Source organism: Scyliorhinus canicula, chromosome 10 (assembly GCF_902713615.1).
Source record: "Scyliorhinus canicula chromosome 10, sScyCan1.1, whole genome shotgun sequence".
Classification (NCBI taxonomy): domain Eukaryota; kingdom Metazoa; phylum Chordata; class Chondrichthyes; order Carcharhiniformes; family Scyliorhinidae; genus Scyliorhinus; species Scyliorhinus canicula.
The window spans coordinates 67,427,739-67,450,245 of NC_052155.1; the positions used below are offsets into that span (position 1 = coordinate 67,427,739).

The 22,507-nt window shown below is 41.5% G+C and overlaps 1 protein-coding gene across 2 annotated transcripts in view; it reads right to left on the reverse strand.

Moving 5' to 3' along the window:
• The window catches only part of LOC119972433 (NEDD4-like E3 ubiquitin-protein ligase WWP1), a 291,224-nt gene that overhangs the window by 53,247 nt on the left and 215,470 nt on the right, over window positions 1–22,507 (reverse strand). For both annotated transcript variants that reach the window (XM_038809115.1, XM_038809116.1), the window contains 5 exons: window positions 17,912–18,040; window positions 15,201–15,273; window positions 14,968–15,039; window positions 4,514–4,602; window positions 1,945–2,104 (listed from right to left, as the gene is read on the reverse strand). In XM_038809115.1, the coding sequence (XP_038665043.1) occupies window positions 1,945–2,104; window positions 4,514–4,602; window positions 14,968–15,039; window positions 15,201–15,273; window positions 17,912–18,040 (523 nt within the window). The remainder of the gene's footprint in view (window positions 1–1,944; window positions 2,105–4,513; window positions 4,603–14,967; window positions 15,040–15,200; window positions 15,274–17,911; window positions 18,041–22,507) is intronic.

Below are 22,507 nucleotides of genomic sequence, written 5' to 3' on the forward strand. Positions count from 1 at the left end.
ATGAGAGGAATTGGCCATAAAAGTAAGGACGTCATGCTTCAGTTATACAGGGCATTGGTGAAACCACATCTTGCCTCGTGTGCGGTTTTGGTCTCCTTATTTAAGGAATGAAGGAAAGTGTTGCAGGCGGTTCAGAGGAGGTTTACTAGATTGAGATCAGGAATGGTCACTTGCCTTATGAGGAAAGGTTGGACAGGCTGGGTTTATTTCCACTTGGGTTTAGAAGGTGACTTGATTGAAGTATACAAGATCCTGAATAGTCTTGTAAGAAGTCTTAAAACACCAGGTTAAAGTCCAACATGTTTGTTTCAAACACAAGCTTTCGGAGCACTGCTCCTTCCTCAGGTAAAACCTGAGGAACATTCACCTGAGGAAGAAGCAGTGCTCCGAAAACTAGTGTTTGAAACAAACATGTTAGACTTTAACCTGGTGTTGTATGACTTCTTACTGTGCTCACCGCAATCCAACGGCGGCATCTCCACATCCTGAATAGACTTGAAAGGGTGGGCATTGAAAGGATGTTTCCTCTTGCGGGTAGAATTCAGAACTAGGGGGCACAGATTTAAAATTATGGGTCGAACTTATAGAACAGAGATTAGAAGAATTTTTCTCAGAAGATTATGGAATTTTGGAACTCTGCCTGAAAAAGTGGTGGAAACGGGGTCATTAAATATTTAAGGCATAGATAATAGATTCTTGTTCGGCCAGGGAATCAAAGAATGTTGGTGGTAGATGGGACTGTGCAACTTGAAACACCAACCTATCAGCCATGATCATATTGAATTGCAGCGCAAAGTCAATGGACCAAATCGCCTACCACTGCTCCTATTTTGTATGTTTGTAACTTCTACCCATGACGCAGCGAACAAGATCGAGCCCTTGACTATAGTGTCCTCTACCACATTCCTTTTCACTCACCCCCCCTTTCTGTAACATGTTACATGGTGAGAGTGTTCATCCATCCTGCCGGCTTTTTCCTTATCTAAAAAGGCAGCAAACTATACAAGTTACAGTTTATGCATTTCATCAACTTAGTTTAAATTTCTTAGCCTTTAGCGAGACTTAGTTTTGTTTGAATTCGAGGTAGGTAAAACAAAATGTTTACCTCAACACCCCTCCCACTGACTCATTTCATAAAAGCATTGTTGAATGTTATCTCTCTGGTTATGTCTCTGTCCTCGTAAAACACCTACTTGGCAAAGTGGAGAAAATAACTAGAGTGTGTCCATTTAATGAGGTGTTATGTTTTATATTCAACTCCCTATACAAGCTGTTGCGCAGGTATCCTACTAGCATGCATTTGCCAATATTACTGAAACTAACCACTAGATGGCAGACAAAACTGTTGCTTCTTGAATAGGTCTTCCGACTTCGGAAAACAATTCTCACCTCAGTTCATCAACTTTTTTTTGCAGACAGCCAATTTGAGATTATAAACTCACTGGCAGGCAGCACGGCAGTGCAGTGTTTAGCACCGTCTCATACCCGCAACCCAAAGATGTACAGGGTAGGTGAATTGGCCGCACTAAATTGCCCCTTAATTGGAAAAACATTATTGGGTATTCTGAATTTTTAAAAAAAGAAACTCACTGAATAGGGTATCACATTTTATCAGTGCGTTAATATTTCAATTTGTCAAATTAAATGGGCTAATGTATATAAAATTGTGCAGTGTGAAGTATAACATTTGAATAGCTTCTCATTTTAGATTTATTCGCAATACCCGCACCAGCCTCCCCGAACAGGCGCCAGAATGTGGCGACTAGGAGCTTTTCACAGTAACTTAATTTGAAGCCTACTTGTGACAATAAACAATTTTCATGTCATTTCATTTCATTTCAATACAAAAAGAAAGCGCCAAAGGCTCTGAAGCGAGTACATTACCCATAAATCCTTTTGAATGTTCAACTTAACATTTAACCAATTCAGGAATTACCTACTCACCATTGCAATAAATCGTCCAATGAAACAAAAATATGAAAGGTGGTCTGGATTTATCGTTGATGCTGGATTTATCTGCAAACAATAATTGCTCTTGCCAGCATATTCAAAAAGACAGTACATTGGGTTTAACACCTCGTGGGATAACAGGAAGAACCATTCTCTGTGTGAAGAAAAATAAACAAAACTTTTAAAATGCACTCTCCATAACTTGCTCATTTTAAAAAATGAGGTTCCTTCTTTATTACTGAAATGGAATCTCCTACTTTACAAGGTTGGGGGCAGATATATTGAGCAATTGTCATGTAGCAAGAACAATAGCTGTTGAAAACAAAGTACTAGAAATTCTCATCAGGTCTGGAAGCATTTGCGGAGAGAGGAACAGAATTAACAGAGTCAATGTTCCTTCTCCAGATTCTGGGTTCTGATGAATGGTGGCCAACCTGAATTGTTAACTGTTTCTCTGTTCCAGATGTTCTAGTTGTGTTGACCAGTTCCAGCATTTTCTGATTTTATTTCAGATTTCCAGCTACCACATTTTGCTTTTGTAATAACAACCTATTTCCTCTTTTAAACATGCTTGGGAAACTTTTTAAATTAAATCTGCAACATTGACAAAACTCAAAGCATTCAAAATAAATAATTTTCATGAAATAATTCAGTAGAATGGGAATGATTTGCACTAAACTCACAACATAAAAAGATTTTGCTTTTATAAGGGACCGTAGATCATAAATCTTTTTTAAAAAATTTAGATTACCCAATTATTTTTTCCAATTAAGGGGCAATTTAGCATGGCCAATCCACCTACTCTGCACATTTTTGGGTTGTGGGGGCGAAACCCACGCAGACACGGGGAGAATGTGCAAACTCCACACGGACAGTGACCCAGAGCCGGGATCGAACCTGGGACCTCAGCGCCGTGAGGCGGTTGTGCTAACCACTAGGCCACCGTGCTGCCCTCGTAGATCATAAATCTGATGGACAGATGAGATCCATCACTAGGTTGTTGAAAGAAGCTCATATGGAGAAGCTCTAACCACATTCTTTCAAACCTCTTTGGATTCAAGAGTGGCTCAAGAAGACCAGAGGATTTCAAATGTTGCTTCCCCTTTCAAAAAAGAGGAATAAACCGAGCTACTAGAGGCCAATCAGTCTAATTGTCAATGACGTGAAAAATATTAGAGACCACTGTCAAGGACAAAATAATTTCTGACTTAGAGAAACATGGATAACGGACAACCTGCACAGACTTGTCAAAAGGAAAATCATGTCTGATTAACATGACTGACTTATTTGATGAAGTAATAAAAAGTATTTATTAAGGTAGTGGAATAGATGTTGTATGTACTATCAAAAGGATTTTACAAAGTGCAGCAGGACAAAGTTATTCGGAATATAGACACACATGATATTAAAGGGACAGCAGTAACTTCACAATTAAATTAGTTAACAGATAGAACCATAGAATTCCTACCATGCAGAAGGAGGCCATTCGGCCCATTGAGTCTGCACCGACCCTCTGAAAGAGCCCACCTAGGCCCAGTCCCCCACCCTATCCCTGTAACCACACAACCCCACCTACCCTGTATATCGTTTGACATTAAGGGGCAATTTTAGCATGGCCAATCCACCTAACCTGCGCATCTTTGGACTGAGGGAGAGAATAGTGGTGAACAGATGTTTTTCTGACTGAGAGAGGTTTACATTGGGGTGCCCCAGGGGCATTGCTTTTCTTGTTTTATTTAAATTGCCTGGTCTTGGGTCCAGGGAGCACAATTAAAATTGCAGACGATACCAGACTTGACACATAATAAATAGCAAACATGATAGCAAACATCAGGATAACAAGCTTTGTAAATAGGGGATTGAATACAAAAGCAAATAGCTTGTGCTAAACCGTTACACATTTCTGGTTAGGCCTCAGCTTGAGTCTTGTGTACAACTGTGAGCACCATACTTTAGGAAGGATGTCAAGTGCTGGAATGGGTACAGAAGCGGTTTACCTGTATGACTGGAGTGATTGAAGCAGCAGCTATGATTGTTCTCCTTATAGGTATTCCAGACTACAAGGGATTTTATTAGGGTAAGTCGGGACAAGCATTTGCCTCTAATAAGTGCATCAAACATTTTAAATTATTGGTAAAGGAAGAAGAAGAGAAATAAGGCAAGATCTCTTCACACAGGTTAATGAAATGAAATGAAAAAATGAATGGGATGAATTGCATGAAAGGATGGTAAAACCAAATTCCATATGGATATGGTTTTGAAGATGACCAATTTACCGGGTTATGGGAAATAGTTGGGGTTTGAGGCTAAATTGGACAGTTCTTTCAAAGAGTCACCACAGGCATGAGGAGTTGAATGGTCTCTTTTCTAAATCAACAATCTTTCATACAACAATAAATTAATTTTACTATTTTTGTACAAAACTGTATTCAAATATAACCTTGCATATTAGGATCTTCACAAGCGGAGAGCATCAACAAATGTTTCTTACTAGTTACTGCATTTTACTAAATCTTACTTGAAATTAGATCTTTATTTGCAAATCATTGTGATGGTGCTTTACCTGGCCAATCCACCATAATCCAGTCCCTCTTCTCCTCTAAATATTACATATAATCGCCTTCGAAGGTCATATGGTTTTAAGGCCATGATCTGTTTAAAAAAAGCATTATTTTTTCATAAGGTTTTCTTTTGCACACATTAGGAAAAGTGAAAATAAGGCAGCTTAAAATAGCACATTTCTATAAGGAACAACTGGCCACGTTTATTGAAAAAGAAATATTGGATCAGAAATTCCACAGCCTTACCAGTGTACTCTCCCTATAACTTTGGCAGGTGGGAGTCGGCAGGATTGGACAATAGGTTGGGACTTAAATAAGTTATTATGGTCAGCACTGGGGGTCTTTAATGGCACATAATCATAATATAATCAGCAAGATTGCCAGGAAAGGATTTTCAGAGCCATAACTAATAACTTTACAGATACCTAATGTTGATAGTCATGGTGGACTTATACCTAATTAATATAAAACATTAGCCCTTCGTGAATAACAGGCCTACACATTTCTCACTGTAAACTGGTGGTATTACAATTAGAACTTTACTCCGAACTGAGGAATGTAGATACTCAGAGCACTAGAAGGATTCAGTGCCTGTGCTGGCTCTTCGGAAGAGCAGTCATGCTTAGTCCCAAACCCTCACTTTTTGTCCATGACTCTAAATTGCTCAAGTACTTGTGCATATCAGTTTTTAAATTATTTGTGGAATTAGCTTGCACTACCTATTGGGTTAGAGCTAATCTGATGAAAAAAATTATCTTCAGCTCTCCTCTAGATCTTTTCTTTGGATTGCCACCTTGCCGTAATGGAGAGGCTTGAACGTTCCGTTGATCCCAAGAGAGTCTTAAGCTCCTGGCAGGATCAACCATTTTTTAAAATAAATTTAGAGTACCCAATTGTTTTTTTTCAATTAAGGGGCAATTTAGCGTGGCCAATCCACCTAGCCTGTTCCTCTTTCGGTTGTGGGGGTGAGACCCACGCAAACAAGGGGAGAATGTGCAACTCCACACGGACAGTGACGTCGGGCCGGGATCGCACCTGGGTCGTCAGCGCCATGAGGCAGCAGTGCTGACCACTGCACTACCATGCTGCCTAGCAGGATCAACCATGAAGGTACGTTTGAAGGGGTGGAACCAGCCAGAGCACAAACCAAAACAAGTCCTCAATGGCAGTTCAAGCGGTAACAACAGCTGGAATGCTGGAAAGAGGCTGCAGCAGTAGGGAGATCCCCAGTTGTCGAGGTTCCCTTGCCACTGGAACTCGACCTACCCTCTGTCAAGGATCATGTGTCTGTTGATCTGCAATGACATTCCCATGTTAAAAGGTGTCCCGCACCAGGCTTCTACCTTGAGGAAACCAGCACACCGTTCACACAGACAAACCCTGCAGCAATCGGCGAGAAGTGAGGGGGACAGGTCCATGGGATATGGAAGTCCCTGAGCTTTGGACTAGTACATAGGCAGTGGAGTTTGATTCAGTCATCTCGCTCTTGGAATAGGAACAGGAGCGCGTTTTGGCAGCTTTCTTCACAACTGAGTGGTCCTTTTCAGGATCCACTCTGCCCACCTGCATGGGGAAAGGCCTGAAAAGGTGCCCTAAAAATAGTCTGTTCCATCCCAACCTGGCTGGAAAACCGTTTTCAGCAGGCTCATCTACTTGCGGTCAGAAAATCAAGGTTAAACTGAATTTCGGAACCTGGAATGTAGGAACCCTCATGGATTATGAGCAAACCAATCAACCTAGACCTCAACGCCTGAGAGACCCTTGCCCAGATGAGACCTACATGGAGGAACCTCCTGATTGAAGGGACACAATTCTTTGAGGACACCCAATGGCAAGAGGAGGACCGGAAAAGAAGCCTGAGAAAGAAATATCAGCGATCTAGTGTCCAAGGACCGATCGCACCTCCTGGGAATACCTGCCAAGTGTGAAGTTGAAGATATGGCTCTAGGATCATGCTTGCCATGCAAGAAACCACAGAACCCGTGACCAGCAACACAGAGTTTCTTAGGTGGACAATCATGCTCGTTAGTGAGTGTTCGCCAAAGAAGAGGAGAGCTTTGCCAACCATTTAAAATTCATGACCCCTGGTCACTGATGCACCCACCAGAGGGAATAGTTTACTCTAATTTTACCTAAGGGCTACACAGTGGCTAGCACTGCTACCTCATAGTGCCAGGGTCACGGGTTCAGTTCCGGCCTTGTGTGTCTGTGTGGAGTTTGCACTTTCTCCCCGCGTCTGCATGGCTTTCGTCCGAGTGCTCCATTTCCTTCCACAGTCCAAAGATGTGCAGGTTAGGTGGATTGGCCATCATATAAATCGCCCCTTAGTGTCCAGGGATGTGAAGGTTAGGTAGGATCACGGGGACAGAGTGGGGGAGTTGGTCCAGGTGGGGTGCTCTTTCAGTGTCGGTAAAGACCCGATGGGCTGAATGGCCTCCTTCTGCACTGTAAGGATTCTATGATTCTATCAAAATCTCTCATCTTGAAAATGCCTTAGATCATCTCTTATGTGCTAATAGAGCACAGAGTAGGAAGCTTTTTTGAACATAAACAGAGGCATACATCAGTTAGACTCAATGGTCTGTTTGCATGTTACTAAGTTTATATGTAATGGATAAAGGCATCAACTGAATGTTAAGCAGGTTTCTGCACCAAGCTTAACACCAAATTAATTTCAGATGCAAAACAGAAAATTTACCATTTAAAATAGAAATAAAGAACTTAATAAAACCAAAGAGCAAAACCAGATTATAAAAACGGAGTAGAATTCAAGTCTCTGTCACACTGCCTAAAAAACCCACATTATCAGCCTTAGAAAGCTTATAATTTCATAAGTACACAGATAGACAGATGTGCTCAAGATCGCCTAATCATCAAAATCTTATGACAAAAGCGGTTGTTTTACTATTTCAGTGCTTTTTAAAAAATAAAGAGAAGACTATTTACTCAGAGACTTGTGATGGTTTGTCAAATCCGCTGCTTGAAAGTGCAACAGAAACAGATTCAATGGTCGTAACTTCCGCAGAGGGGCAATCTCCATCAGATTGCCACTCTCACCAGATTTACCCATGCTGAGCTTTCAAAGCCCCTGTCTCGCCCAACCTTCCTCACTCAGGCTGGTTGAAACAGGAGCAGTGAAGCACGCCCCCAAAAGCATTGTCGTGGAGTAACTGGGGAGCAGAGAGGTAAGTCACTTCCTCTGTCCACGGCAGTAGCTGCTCCATCAGATACTTTGGCTGTACATAACATAAGCCATTAAAATACAAGATCCAAATTTCTTGCTAACTGGCATTTCACAAAACTGAAACCAGTGAAGCATTTATAGTAGTTAATTTTAGGGTTGCGTCCTCGGTAACATTGGGTGGAATTATATATTCCTGCGTAAGTGTGGTGCCAGGAGGGGGTAAAGTAGCTTTTTCCACTGGCCATGGTGATGTGTTTTTAACGCCAGCTTGCACACTTCTTGCCTGTGGCCTTACGTCACCGCAGCAGGCACCATATTTAAACTGCACCCGCACACAGTATTTTCAATATGTGCAGCCCAGGACTGCTAGAAGAGACAGATGGCCCCCAAAGGGAAGAAGACTGCAGCTCCCAAGTTTAGCGACATATCGCTGTTCCACCTTCCTGACGACGTTGAGGATCAAGGGCACGCACTTTGCCCCCGTGAGACAGGATGTGGTCTAAAAACCTCTAAGTTGAGGCTTGGGAGGTGGTGGCTAGGGTAGTGAATGCCAACTCAGCCCGTAAGAGATAAGTCATCTAGCGCAGGAAGAGGATAAATAATCTCATTCGTTCCACCAGGGTAAGTCAACCTCAACCATCACTCTCAACACATACTCTCACAAACCCAGAAGACATTCGTAGGATGACTCTCCACAAGGATCTCACACACTGCCAGCTTAAGGGACATCAGCACTCACTCTCACACACCTTGACGTCTCCATCTAGGCTCGCATCCTGTGCAGCTCACATACTCATCTTGTGAATGACTCCAATCAGCACCCACACAAGCCAAGCAGCTCATCATCTTCCTTGGCATGTGTCCTGATCTCATTTTCACCATCTGTCCTTAAGCAGGACAAAGACAACACACCTACAATAAGAGGAAGAGGTCCGACACCCATGTTGGGATGCCTTAGATCAAGCCCCTCCACTCCCTATGAGGAGCACGCTGTTGAGCGGGCTGGAGAGGACCAGGACCATGCCAGGGGCGGATTGATCCTTTGGTTTGGTGGTAATGGTAGAGTAGAGGGTATGCCAGGTCATGAGATTATAAATTGTAGTGATATACAATTATACAATTCTGCTGCTGTTGATGGTCCACAGCACCTCAATAATGCCCTGTCTTGAGTTGCTAAATCTGTTTGAAATCTATCCCATTTAGTCTAGTGACAGTGCCACACAGAGGATATATTTTCTGTTAATACATTGCATTGTCTCTCGCCAGGAAGCTCTTATTGCCATGTGAGTGCATTCAATGGCATCCTGCAAATGTGGGAATACTGAAACAGCAGCAAATTTCAGTGCTCGGGCTGCCTGGCTAGTTTAATCTCTTGAGACATGCACCTTGGCAAAGAGGGCATGCACCACCTCCTGTATGCACTTGAGTGGAAGCTTGAGAGATGCTGCAGAGATGCTCAGCGGAACCCATGGAAGGAGCCACTCTCCAACCTAAATCGACTCCCAGACTGACAATGCCTCAAATAAAAAATTCTCATTCTGGACTTCAAGTCTCCATGGTTTCTCAAACTCTCCGAGATCTCTGCACTTCTCCCATTCTGGTCTATTGCCTTTCTACAATTACCATCCCCACGTCTCGTGGCCATGCCTTTAACTGCTTTGGCTCTAAGCTCTGGAATTTCCTCCATAAACCTCTGTGTCTCTACCTCAGTTAAGACATCATTTAAAACTTATCTTAATATCCTAAAACCTCTTTATGTGGCTCGATGGAAAATTGTGTTTGATAACCAGAGCTGCCAACCTTTCCCAACAGAAATCAGTATTCCAAATACCAAAAATCAGTATTTTGGCAGTAAAATCCAGAATTTCATTTCAAAGAAAAAATGCCCACCAATCTGAAGTACAGCTTTACACCTTTATGGCACAAATGTAAAACACAAATGGAAAATGAAAATCCAATGCTTTTACATATAGGTACATCATCATGAGTGGGTGTTTTCAAATTAAGTTTCAAATATTCAGTAAATCTAAGAATGAGAAACGTGAACAAAGCATTCGCCTTTTTACATGAAGTTCAAAATTATCCTTACACCAGCATTAGAGCTCAGTTTAACCTTACTGATGCAGCTCCTTTGCATTTGTCAAGACAGTGCTGCAATCATCTGCTTTCACCTTAATTTTTGAGTTTACCTCAGGCTTACTTAAGGATGTACATGTAGCTCTTTTACACTTATCAAACAGTTTTGCATTGAATTGAGTTGAATTTTATGACAGCACTGTCCTTTAGCTTGAGTACAGACTTTCTGGGTTAAGAAGTCAGAAAGTGTCTCGGTTCCTAAACTGGGCAGAAACTCAGTGGAGTTCTTCCTGACCAGACTGAAGATTTGTTCATCTTTGGCATTACTATGTGAGATTGACAAGATTGCCAGCATGATTTTTGGAAAATGCCGATACCTCAGCTCACAGTTGATTTTCCCCTCAGCTGGAGATTCCACCCAAACTTCATTTGGTCATCTGTCTAATGCAATACCTTCCAATGTGTCAACCTGGAATTGAGCAAATTCCACTTCTAAATCATCCAGAACATCTTCCATGACATGGAATCGCTTTGCAAAGTAACAAACTGATGTAGAGTTTCCCTCCATCCTTCCCCTTGGATTTGCCACTCTTGCATGTAGCAGCAATTCGTCCTGAAGGGGAAATTTGGTAGTGACATAGTCACACACTGCAACATAGTATTTTTGTACTGATGAGCAGACGTTACTCCTATCTTGCGAGGGGAGGTGTCCTATCTTAAGAAACTGCCTTGGTTGTTCACCAACTACAAGCTCTTCATCGGACTTCTGATTGCATTTGTCCTTGTACATGCAGCTAGCAGGAAATGTAACACTGGCAATTGCAGCAGGTTTCACAAAGCGAAGCAACAAGTCCTGAAGACAGTCAAGCAACTTCTGGTGTAGTATCTGTATCTTGGGAGCTTCATTTTGGAGCTCTCGATTGAACCTGTTGAACACAGGAAGTGTATATTGAAGAAAGATACAATAGTTTGTTTCTATCACACAGCTTTGCATAAATCCTGGCAGCTTTGCCTCGCGATGGCTCTACTGTTGAATTAGCAACTGGGTTGCTAGCTGTGGGAGACTTCTTGCTTCCAGCACTTGAACTGCTGCATTTTCCATCTTTCTTATTATTGTCAGTCTTGCTATCATGCACAAGAGCAGCAGTTTTCTGAACAAATCCTGCAATGGTCTTTTTGAGTTTCACTGTTGCAGGGGCCTGTTTCCTGCCAGCAGCTGAAACCAGGCAAACACTCTACCACTCTTAGTTATCACAACACGAATGCTGTTTTTTGTTCCTGCAAACAATGTTCTTGTTGTAGATGATGTGCTACATGTAACACTACCCTGTGTGTGTGTGTGCGTGTGCGCGCGCGTGTGTGTGTGCAAAGGTTGAGGAATCTCCTTGGTATGGTCTCTACCGTTGGAGGCTTGGTAGAAGTCTCTCCAGAAGTGTCAACCTTCAGTCGCTTAGCATTTCTCAAGCCCCTTCATTATTTTTTCTTTCTCTGATTCTGCTTCTTGGGAGAGGTACTCTTGTATCGCAGACCATTGTTCCAGAAATCTGTCTCTTTCTAAGGACAACCATCTTGTGCAGACATGTTTGAGTATTCTGTGATTTTCTAGATTGCGCAATGTTTGTATTTCCTTGAACTCTTTGTGGTGTTTGCTAGACTTCACAAGGTAGTAATATACTGGTACAAGCAAGTCCACTGGAAAGATTGGCAACTGACTTGCCCCTTTCTCCGCAGACAGATGAAAAAATTGGCATGGACATGCAAGAATGGTTTGGGGCAGCGCGGTAGCACAAGTGGATAGCAGTGTGGCTTCACAGCGCCAGGGTCCCAGATTCGATTCCCGCTGGGTCACTGTCTGTGCAGAGTCTGCACGTTCTCCCCGTGTCTGCGTGGGTTTCCTCCGGGTGCTCCGGTATCCTCCCACAGTCCAAAGACATGCAGGTTAGGTGGATTGGACATGCTAAATTGCCCTTAGTGTCCAAAAAGGTTAGGAGGGGTTATTGGGTTACGGGGATAGGGTGGAGGTGAGGGCTTAAGTGGGTCGGGGCAAACTCGATGGGCTGAATGGCCTCCTTCTGCACTGTATGTTCCATGTTCTGATGAAAATATCTGGGTTTTCTTTCTTCGCAAAGGAAGCGACACCGTTATGGACTCCCATCATCACTGCTGCGTTGTCTGCAGAAAAGCAGATCTTGTTTTTTCAAGGAACGTTGCTTTCTTTAAGAACATTGTCAAGAAGTTGGAAAATGTTTTTGCCGTTTGATCTCTTTCGTTGTTGCTATTTCAAGTAGCACACTGATCACCCTGTGCACATCAGCGTCAAAGAACCGAACAACGATAGGATAGTGTTGTTCCTCCGCACCACGGTCAGAACTCACATTGGTTGAGATAGAGAACGGGATTTCCCTGCTTTTCCCAAGGATGCCACTTTTTGTCTCTCGGCCTGGAGTCTTGGCAATTGCTGTTGTCTTGGTCCGGCGTGATGCAAACTTAAAGCAATTGAGCTGTCCGGAAATATCACTTTCACAAGATCAGTCAAATGATCGGCAGCAGAAAATACCACATTGTGCTCAATCAGGAAATGTTTCATCAAAGTTTCTGCTCTTATGACTGAGCAGTCTTTCTGTTGCACGAAAGGTTTGATGTCACGGGTGCTTTCAGAAACTTGTTTTCAAATATTAGCCTACCCAATTCATTTGTTTCCAATTAAAGGAAAATTTAGCATGGCCAATCCACCTACCCTGCACATCTATGGGTTGTGGGGGCGAAACTCACGCAAACACGGGGAGAATGTGCAAACTCCACACGCACAGTGACTCAGAGCTAGATCAAATCTGGGACCTCAGTGCCATGAGACAGGTGCTTTGAGAAACGTCATAGCATGATGTTTCTTGGATCTCGTATGTGCCTGTATGTCATTTGCTCCTCCATGAGCGATGCCGAAGTTGATGAGCAGACGTTACATCTCGCAGTGTATTCATCCTCTCGATTGTACAATAAAGGACCATCTTGATGTGTAGTCCTTCTTGAATCTGTTTTCTAGATGTAGCACCTGACAAAGTCATGATCGCTACTTACTCAATATTTGGGTTTTTCTTCCAACTTGACTATGCTGTCAGTACAAGAGACTAAGAGGCTTGTTAGTCTGGTAACTCCTAGACAAACAGCTCTGCTGTGGCTAGCTTCCTCCTCACTTGACTAAATGAAAACAGAAACAGCTAGAAATGGTAATGGAAGGCACTAGAAAACATATTCTATAATACTGCACAGAGAAAAAATGGAGCAGGGTTTAAATTACCCATCTATTTGTGTTTCTAAATTATTAAGATGGAAACATTAAAAAATTGCATCACTATCACCCCATATAATTCTCAATGCTACAGGCCTTCGATGATGTAAATGAACTAGGTGATGGCTACTGTAGACGACCCTCGATTTTTAAAATTCCAATGCAGTCACCTCGATGCCTCATGCGAGACCGCGCAAAGGTCAGGATCACCTGACATGCATGTGTTGTTAGTGTGAGGAGTGGAGAAGAGGGGGCGGGATCTCTGCACGGGACTCTGTCGGCAAGGAAACCAATACACACACCTCGATGCCTCATGTGCGAGACCATGCGAAGGTCAGGATCACCTGACATGCATGCGCGGTTAGTGTGCGGGCTGGAGAGGAATGGGGCGGGGCCTCTGTGTGGGGCCCTGTCGCCAAGGAAACCAAATGAAGAGTTTCAGGAGGTGGCTTGCCAATCAGCTTTCCTTTTCCGTATTTCAGTGCTAGAAATCGTACTCCGTAAAATACGTGCTAGTTAACAACTCTGGATAACGTTCCTGTAAAGCAATTTAGGATATTGAATTGTGATAAACATGTTATGTACATGCAAACATTGTTGTCCAAACTGTTACAGAAGGACAACAGCGTTATGTTAACTCATGTTAACATGAGTTATGATGTTCGCCAAGTTGCTCATGAGAAAGTAATGGTATTTGGCATCGAGTCAAATGCTTTTCTACTATTTTTATGGTACTTTTCTAATGGTCAGTTACAGACTAACCTCTGCACGACGGTGGAAAAGAGGGTCAATGGATCTCCTTTGCTCCAAATCGTACAACTGACAGTTGAATTGAATCCACACTCCACGGTAAATGTTGTCATTTGGAAATTAAATCAAGCAGTTTAGCAGTACATCAGGACATCTTTGGTGATTATCAGCCACTGTTGCTCATTACTGGCTCCGAGAGGATAATATATTACTTTTTTTAAATTTAATTTACAGGATGTGGGCATTGCTGGTTAGGCCAGCATTTATTGCCCATTCCTAGTTGTCCTTTAGAAGGTGATGGTCAGCTGCCTTCTTGAATCGCTGCAGTCCGGAGGTATAGGTCTACCCACAGTGCTATTAGGGTGGGAGTTCCAGGATTTTGACCCAGCAACAGTGAAGGAACGGCGATATATTTCCAAGTCGGAGTGATGTGTAACTGGGAGGGGAGTCTTCAACTGTTGGTTTCCCAGGTATCTGTTGCTCTCGTCCTTCTACATGGTAGCGGTCATGGGTTTGGAAGGTGCTGTCTAAGGGACCTTGGCCAGTTCCTGCAGTGTATCTTGTAGATGGCCGCCACTAGAGAAAGATCTGAGACTAGTTGGAAAGATGCAGTGGCAAGAGACTTAAATACAGCAGGATTGAAAGAAGAATGGGCGATGACAGGAGGAAATGAAGAAGGGTGATCAACCAGCATTGTGGCGACCTCAAGTAAAATGGAAGGAGGAAGAAAACCAAGATCAAGGAGAAATATTGCATGCTTTGGATCTTTCCATCCTCTTCCTAAACTCTCCGGATTTAGCAAAGTGAGATGTGCCACAACACAAAAGGGTGTGTGCATCCCTTTACTGGGCAACCAGATATCCTGTGGAATTCTCAGTCATTTTCTTTTTGCCTCTCCCAAGTAGTGGAGCAACAAAATTGTTGATGCACAAGACGCAAATCAACTGGAAGGCTGGTGTGATGAAGGTCTCACAACCAGGATTCATAAACATGAATCCATATACAGTGAAGAACATTTTCTGTAAATTGGTGGCATGCTTACAAAGAGTATACTTATTCTTTTTAAAATACTGTGAAATTTCAGTGAAAAGTGATAACCTTAAGCTTTTATAACATTTTTAATAAGTATTTCAACCTCTGGTACCTGGGAAGCTACTTACTTGCTGAAAGGAGTCTTCAAATAAAGTCTGCCTAGAAACAGTGATCTTTACATGACTGGGCAACGCATTAGACTGAAAGAACAAAGTTAATTGCATTAACCAACATATTTAAAACATTAATCTTTCAAATGCAAAAATTTACATTAGCTCACTTTTTAAACAGTCTACCCCAGTAATCATAAACTTGCAAAGGTTTCAAAGTCAGTTGTCGATGGAAAAGAAAATGTATTTACCTGACACAAATACCGGAAATGTGCTAACTTCCACCGAAAGCTACGTTCATATGCAATTTGTGGACCCTTTGCACTGTGAAAATAAGTTACAATTTACTCTTTAAGGAATAGAAGTTGGTATTATTTAAATTTTGTAACAATCTTTGAAATATCATTAAGATGTAAAATATTGTGTGGATTTTAAATGCCCTTAAAGAAAGAACAGACAAATCTTAGTATAATTTGAAGGATTCCAGTTCTTCCTAAACTGGATGATTTCTCAATTATTTCAACTTTTACACCATGATGTAGAAAGAAATCCTAATATTACACTAAACATGCTAATAATATTGAGAAAATGTATTTTGTCAAAAGTGTGATTAGAATCCTAGGCTTTTACAGCACAGAAAAGTTTTGCATTTGTTATGCCTGTATTAGCTCTGAGTGGCTGGCCCAAGTTAGTCCCGTACCCCAGCTTTTTCCATAAAATTCTGAAAGTTAGTATTTTTCAAGTGCATTTCCAGTTGCCTCTTGCATTTTCCCACAGATCTGATTCCATTGCTCTTTCAGGCAGGTGTTTCAGATCTTAACAACTCTGTGTGATGAAATCTCAAATCTCCCCTTTAAATCCCTTTGCCTGTTTTAAATCTGTAGTCCAAACTAATCTACTTGACAAAGGAAACAGTTTTTCCCTACTGCTTTTATCAAAACCTCTTAAAATTTTCAATATCTCTATTAGCTCTCTCTTAGCCTTTTGAAGAGCCGAATCTCTCCACTTAACTGAAGTCACTCATCCGATATCATCCAGGTAAACTTCTTCTGTACTCTCTCCAAGGCTACGACAACCTTATTAAAGGGTGGTGTTCCCAGAATTGTACACAATATTCCGACTGAGGCCTAATCAATAATTTACAACGGTTTAACATTACTTTCTTACTTTGGTATTCAATGTCCCTATTGTCACGTGACAGTACCTTTAAGAAAGGGGTGTGTTTTATAGAATAACTGTAGTGGGTGTACCTTTAAGAAATGGGTGTTTATTACTGCAGTGATGTCAGAGTGTGGGTGGAGCTGGGCTGTCTGTCAGCTTTTAGTTTCACTTTTAGAAAAGCTTGGGTGTATCTGTGTTTTTTTGTTTTGTTTAGTGTTGGAGCTGCAGTCAGCCATAGAATGTGTAATGTTGTTCTCACTGCCATGTAAAGACTATCTCTTGATCATTTGGTGAATTCAGAGTTATAACTGTTCTCAGTAATGAATTTAAACCTGATGTGCTTCTGTTAAAAGTTTTTTTTAAAAGTCTTATGGATGTTAAAAGGAAAGTAAGGATTACTTAGTGTTGTATTCTTTAGGGGTTGTATTTGAATTAATGGTTGCTAAGATGTTCACTGTGTGTTTTAAAAAGGTTAACTTGAGTTCATAGAATAAACATTGTTTTGCTTTGAAAAATACTTGACTAGTCTGTGACATGGCTCTCTAAAATTTGGCATATTCTCCAGATGTTAGTAAGGAGGATTTTGCTGTGTCGACAGGGCTAGGTGTGATTTGTTATTTCCAGTGCCGAGGTCAATGCCGGTTGGTCCTTCTATTTCTTTGAGATTTCGTAGCAGTTTTATAAAACTTGCTAGGCCATTTCAGAGAGCATTTAAGAGTCAGCCACATACTGCAGGTCTGGAGTCATGCACAGTGGGCTAACAGCTAGTTTGTGATGCAGAAAGGCAGCAGCGTGGGTTCAATTTCTGTACCGGCCTCCCCGATCAGGTGCCGGAATGTTACAGCTCGGGGCTTTTCACACTACTTCAATTGAAGCCTACTTGTGATAATAAGCGATTTTCATTTTCATATTGAGGCCCTGGTCAAAAAGAAGTAGCTTATGGTATGCATAGGTAACTGGGATCAAGTGGATACCTTGAAGAATTTAGAGGTTGTTGGAGTAGAGTTAAGAGAGAAATCAGGAGGGCAAAAAGGGGACATGAGATCGCTTTGGCAGATAAAACAAAGGAGAATCCAAAGAAATTCTACAAATACATAAAGGGCAACAGAGCAACTAGGGGGAGAGTACAGCCTCTTAAGAATTAACACGATCATCTATGTGCGGATCCACAAGGGATGAGTGAGATCCTAAATTAATATTTCTCATCGGTAATTACTGTTGAGAAAGGCATGAATGTTAGGGAACTTGGGGAAATAAATAGTGACGACTTGAGAAGTATAAATATTACAGAGGAGGAGGTGCTAGTTAATCCTACTTGAGTACATTTGTGTTACATTGCGTCGGGACAAATGTGATCAAGATCAGTTCATTTGAAAAGGACAATGAGTGAGTTGGTCTGGTGACATTCACTGTCAAGGATCATGCAGTAATAATGACCATCTGAGCGATACAATAGAAAAGTTTAAAACCCATGCAACATTATGTCAGTGAGATAAGCAGAGAAAAGGTGGCATGCAAAAGAGAACCAGGAAAAGACCTGTAGAACCAAAATCTTGTCTCAAACTGTGTTTTAAAGAATTCATCAACATCCAAACTGGTAATCGCTCTGAGAATTAATATTCAGCAGTTTACTTAAATATAAAATTGATTTAAGAAAAAATGGGAAATATCTCATTTATTTTGCTTAACATGCAGAAGTGCCGCTTTGAGAAAAGAACTGTAAACTAAATTATAATTGGAAGATGGTTGCAATACGCAAAGCTATTTAATTCCTGCCAGTTTGTTCATGAATAGGACTTACACAGATGATTTGCCAGTGCGCGGATCCTGAAAGGTAGTTGTTCGAGTATTGTGATCAACAAAGTATCGGACACCTTCCCTCGTGTATCTAATTTCCCAGCCTTCTGGAAGTGGATCTTCATTCTGCAAACTGCACAGATGAAGAAGCATAGAAAAATGGAATAAAAATTAACCACACACTGTAGAAGGGATAAGGTCAAAGTTTGCAAATATTTATGAATTAAGTGCACAAGGCAAACATAACTTTAAAAAAAGGTGCAGTGAAAGTTGTAGGAAAGTGTATTTTTTTAAATATAACTTTGTAAATTATATATGAGGCTGCAGTTTATTGCACTTTGTCCCACCTAAAAATATAAGAAATTTGCAAAGCAGAACAGATATGGGTCGGACATGAGATTGAAGATTCTGATCTTTGATATGCAGTGCAACAGGTCGGAAAGTAGGCATTATAGATAGAATGGTGATAACAAAAGAATAGAATTTTAATCAAGAATATTGTTAAGAATTCGGAAAACAAGTTCATTTAGAATTTTAAGTTATTTGCATTATCACTGATTTCAATACAATTGCACAATTATGTAGTTTCATAGTAATTGACCGGGGCCACGACTCATACAAATAAGCTATTTACAATAATACATTTCACAATGTAATTAATAGTTTTACTTTAGTTCATCATCCAAAAAAGGAACATTTAAAGTTCCTCCTCACACCACTTAATATGCTCATGAATGGCTAAGATCCCCATTGCTTGTTCTTCTGGAAACAGTTCCAAACATTTCTCAGTCCATGTAAAGAAATATTTGTGAGAATTTATACAAAATTTTTATTCAATACTTTGAACCTATATCCCCTTTAACCAGTCGTCATTTACTTTGAGGGATGATTTCAAATTTCCCTTTTCAATACAATTTAATATGTAGGCCTCCTTTAAGCATGTTATTTTAAGGATGAAAAATTCAGTTTCAAAAACCTATTCTCATATTTTATTCCCCGGATATAGAGTGGCTTAAAAGCAAACCATCTCCAAGCTTGAAAATTTCCCATTTGTCTTAGTAATGGACAGTACATAAACTGTAGTCTGATTAGATTTGGCATAACTAATATGCTAATATTGTTCAGGATTCTTGATTATTTTGAATTATTTTTTGCACAACTGTAATCATTCCAAAATTCCAAGATTCCTTTCAAGCTAACCTTGAGCTATTTCTATAGCTTATATCGTCCATACTTTCTTGTACTATAGATTACCCTACACCAACTCAAACTGGGCACTGAGGAGACACTGTGGGCCATCAGCAGCAGCAGAGCTGCATTCCACCCCAATCTGCAACCTCATAGCCGGACATATCCTCCACTCTACTATTAGCATCAAGCCAGGGGATCAATGAGCAGCATAGGAGAGCCTTATGCTTTCTTTATTCTTTGATGGGGTGTCGGCATTGCTGGCAAGGGCTGTATTTTTGGAAAATCCCCAACTGTCCTTGAACTGAATGGTTTGTTCAGCCATTGTAAGCACAGTTAAAAGTTAAGCGCACACAAGCCAGACTCGGTAAGATGGCAGACTTCAGTCCTTAAAGGCCATATGTGAACCAGATGGGGCGGCATGGTAGCACAGTCGTTAGCACTGTTGCTTCACAGCACCAGAATCCCAGGTTTGATTTCCACTTGGGTCACTTTGTGCGGAGTCTGCACATTCTCCCTGAGTTTGTGTGGGTTTCCTCCCGGTGCTCTGGTTTCCCCTCACAAGTCCCGAAAGACGTGCTTGTTGCTCATTAGGTGAATTTGATATTCTGAATTCTCCCTGTGTACCTGAACAGGTGCCGCAATGTGGCGACAAGGGTTTTTTCACAGTAACTTCATTGCAGTGTTAATACAAGCCTATTTGTGACAATAATATAGATTATTATTCTTGCAATCCTGCCAGGAGCAATACCAAGCATACATGAAAATGAAATGCCTACATGGTGAAGCTACAATACAGAACTACATGCATGCTAAACAGCGGAAGCAGCACCTGACAGCTCCAACAACCAACAGTTCAGAACAAAGCACTGCAGTCCTGCCAGATCTAGTCATGAATGGTGGTGGATAATTAAACAAATTAGCCAGAGAAGGAGTTTCAACGGACATCCCCATTTTTAATTATGGCAAAGCCCAGAACATTAGTACAAAAGCCCATGGCAAATCAATTTGCAACTATCTTCAGCCAGCAGTGTTCTGTGAATGATCCATCTCGGCCTCTTTCTGAAGTCTCCAATATCACAGATGAAAGTCTTCAGCTAATTCAATTCATACCACACGATTTTAAGAAACAAAGGCACAGAATACAGGAAAGGCTATGGGTTATGACAACATCCGTATGCAGTGCTGAAGATGTGCTTCAGCATTAGCTATGACCTAAGCCAAGTTGTTTCAATACAGCTACAACACTGTCATCTACCTCAGTGGTTCTCAACCTTTTATGTGTCATTGCACACTTTCAGACTATAAAACGTTTGAGGCACATTTCCTATTTTCTCCTGCTGAACTGCGTACAAATAAAATCCTAAAAAAATGTTTAAGAAGTTTACGAGGAAAGCCTTATCACACGATGCATGTCAAATACAATATTTTTATTGAAAATGTAAACAAGTTCAACATTTTTTCCATGAAAGGTCTCAATTGTTTTCAGTTCTTTTTCAGTCTGTATTTCTCAATGTGAAAGTTCATAAATGAAGGAAATACTGAGGACAGCAATTTACGGACAATATTAGTGCAACACCTGTGCCTGCCTCTGTCAGCAGAGTCTCTTGATCTGGGGAGGAAATGATGACAGGGCAACTCACAGGTCTTACTCCACTGACTAGCGCTTCCCCTTTCTGCTTTTTTAACATAAGCCAGTGTTGACAACACCAACTCACATAGCTGGTAAGACCACTGCTATAGCGCAAATAGATGGATATTCTTGTTTCCCTAAACATCTAACATACATCCAGAGGCATCTCTGTAAACTTCATTTTCAGTGTACAATCCATCCTGCGCTCTACAAATTAGTCTTGTTCTTTTAATGACGATGTCTGATGACTCAAAGGATAGTGAACTAAATGTGGGCAGCACAGTAGCACAAGTGGGGGCACGGTAGCACAAGTGGATAGCACTGTGGCTTCACAGCGCCAGGGTCCCAGGTTCGATTCCCCGCTGGGTCACTGTCTGTGAGGAGTCTGTACGTTCTCCCCGTGTCTGCGCGAGTTTCCTCCGGGTGCTCTGGTTTCCTCCCACAGTCCAAAGACGTGCAGGTTAGGTGGATTGGCCATGATAAATTGCCCTTAGTGACTAAAAAGGTTAGAAGGGGTTATTGGGTTATGAGGTAGGGTAGAAGTGAGGGCTTAAGTGGGTTGTTGCAGACTCAGTGGGCCGAATGGCCTCCTTCTGCACTGTATGTTCTATGTAAATGGATCACATACCCAGACAAAGTCTTCCATACTTGTGGAGGGGAAGCATTCAAACTTCTTTTGTAGTGTTCCAAGATGTGTGGAGATGAAGTTGAGTATGGTTTTGCCAGCAGCATTTGCTGATGCCAACTTGAACATCTCCGTCGACCTACTTGTCACTTTTTCCTACCAAAGGGCCAGTTTTGATCCGAATGTTCTCACCATTCCCCTGCATTTTAACATTCAGGTGGCTTAACATATTTGAAAGGTATGCAAAGCTTAGCAAACCAAGAACCATCACGTTATTGTGTGGCAATTCATGTAGAGTCAAAAGCTCTTTCAATCTGTTACAGAACTCATAAACACGAGAGAGGACATTTCCTGAGATGGCCATTGCACTTGTGTGTGCATAAGTAAACCCTGTACTCGGCTCCCATTTCAAGTACGATTTTAAAGGCCGTGACTTCACATTACTCACAATTTTCACTGTTCAGTCTAACATTGCAGTTAACTCAGATGGCATTGTTTTGGCATCAAGGGCTTCACATTACAGGATACTGCAGCGGACCTGCACGTCAGGATTTTGTTTTTACCCATGAATCCTTTGACCTTTCCAGCCGTGGAAACTGCTCCGTCAGTGCTGATGCTATCGCAGGTGGTCCTGTTAAAATTATTTTCTTCCAGATAAGCAGTTGGGACAGGAAAGAATTCCTCTCTGGGCGCACAATCAGACAGCTCTTTGCAAAAGAAGAAACTGATTGATCAAATCTCCGTCAGCATACCAGACATTGGCTAAGAGCTGCCAGTGTCTTCTAATCTGCACCTTCAAACAAGATGTTTGTGGAACTCTGCAACCTCTGGCAGCCAGATCTGGAATCTCAGGTCGGGGTTGCTAATAGAGGTTGCAGGTACTGTATGCCAGGAGAGAATTCATTGTCATCTATCGGCAGGGCAGGCTTTCCACTAATTTCTAATTTCCCCTGAAGTACCTGTTCTACATCAACTGACATTTCATCAATACGCTATTTGATTGCATTATCAGAAAGACAAACTTAGTTGATTTCTGTGGCATTATCAGCTCCCAACATTACTCTCATAATACTTCTCTGCAAGCTGATAGAATTAGGGTTTCAGCAATGGCATGCAGGTTCTGCGATTTTGCTACGAGCTACGCCACCAGGTAG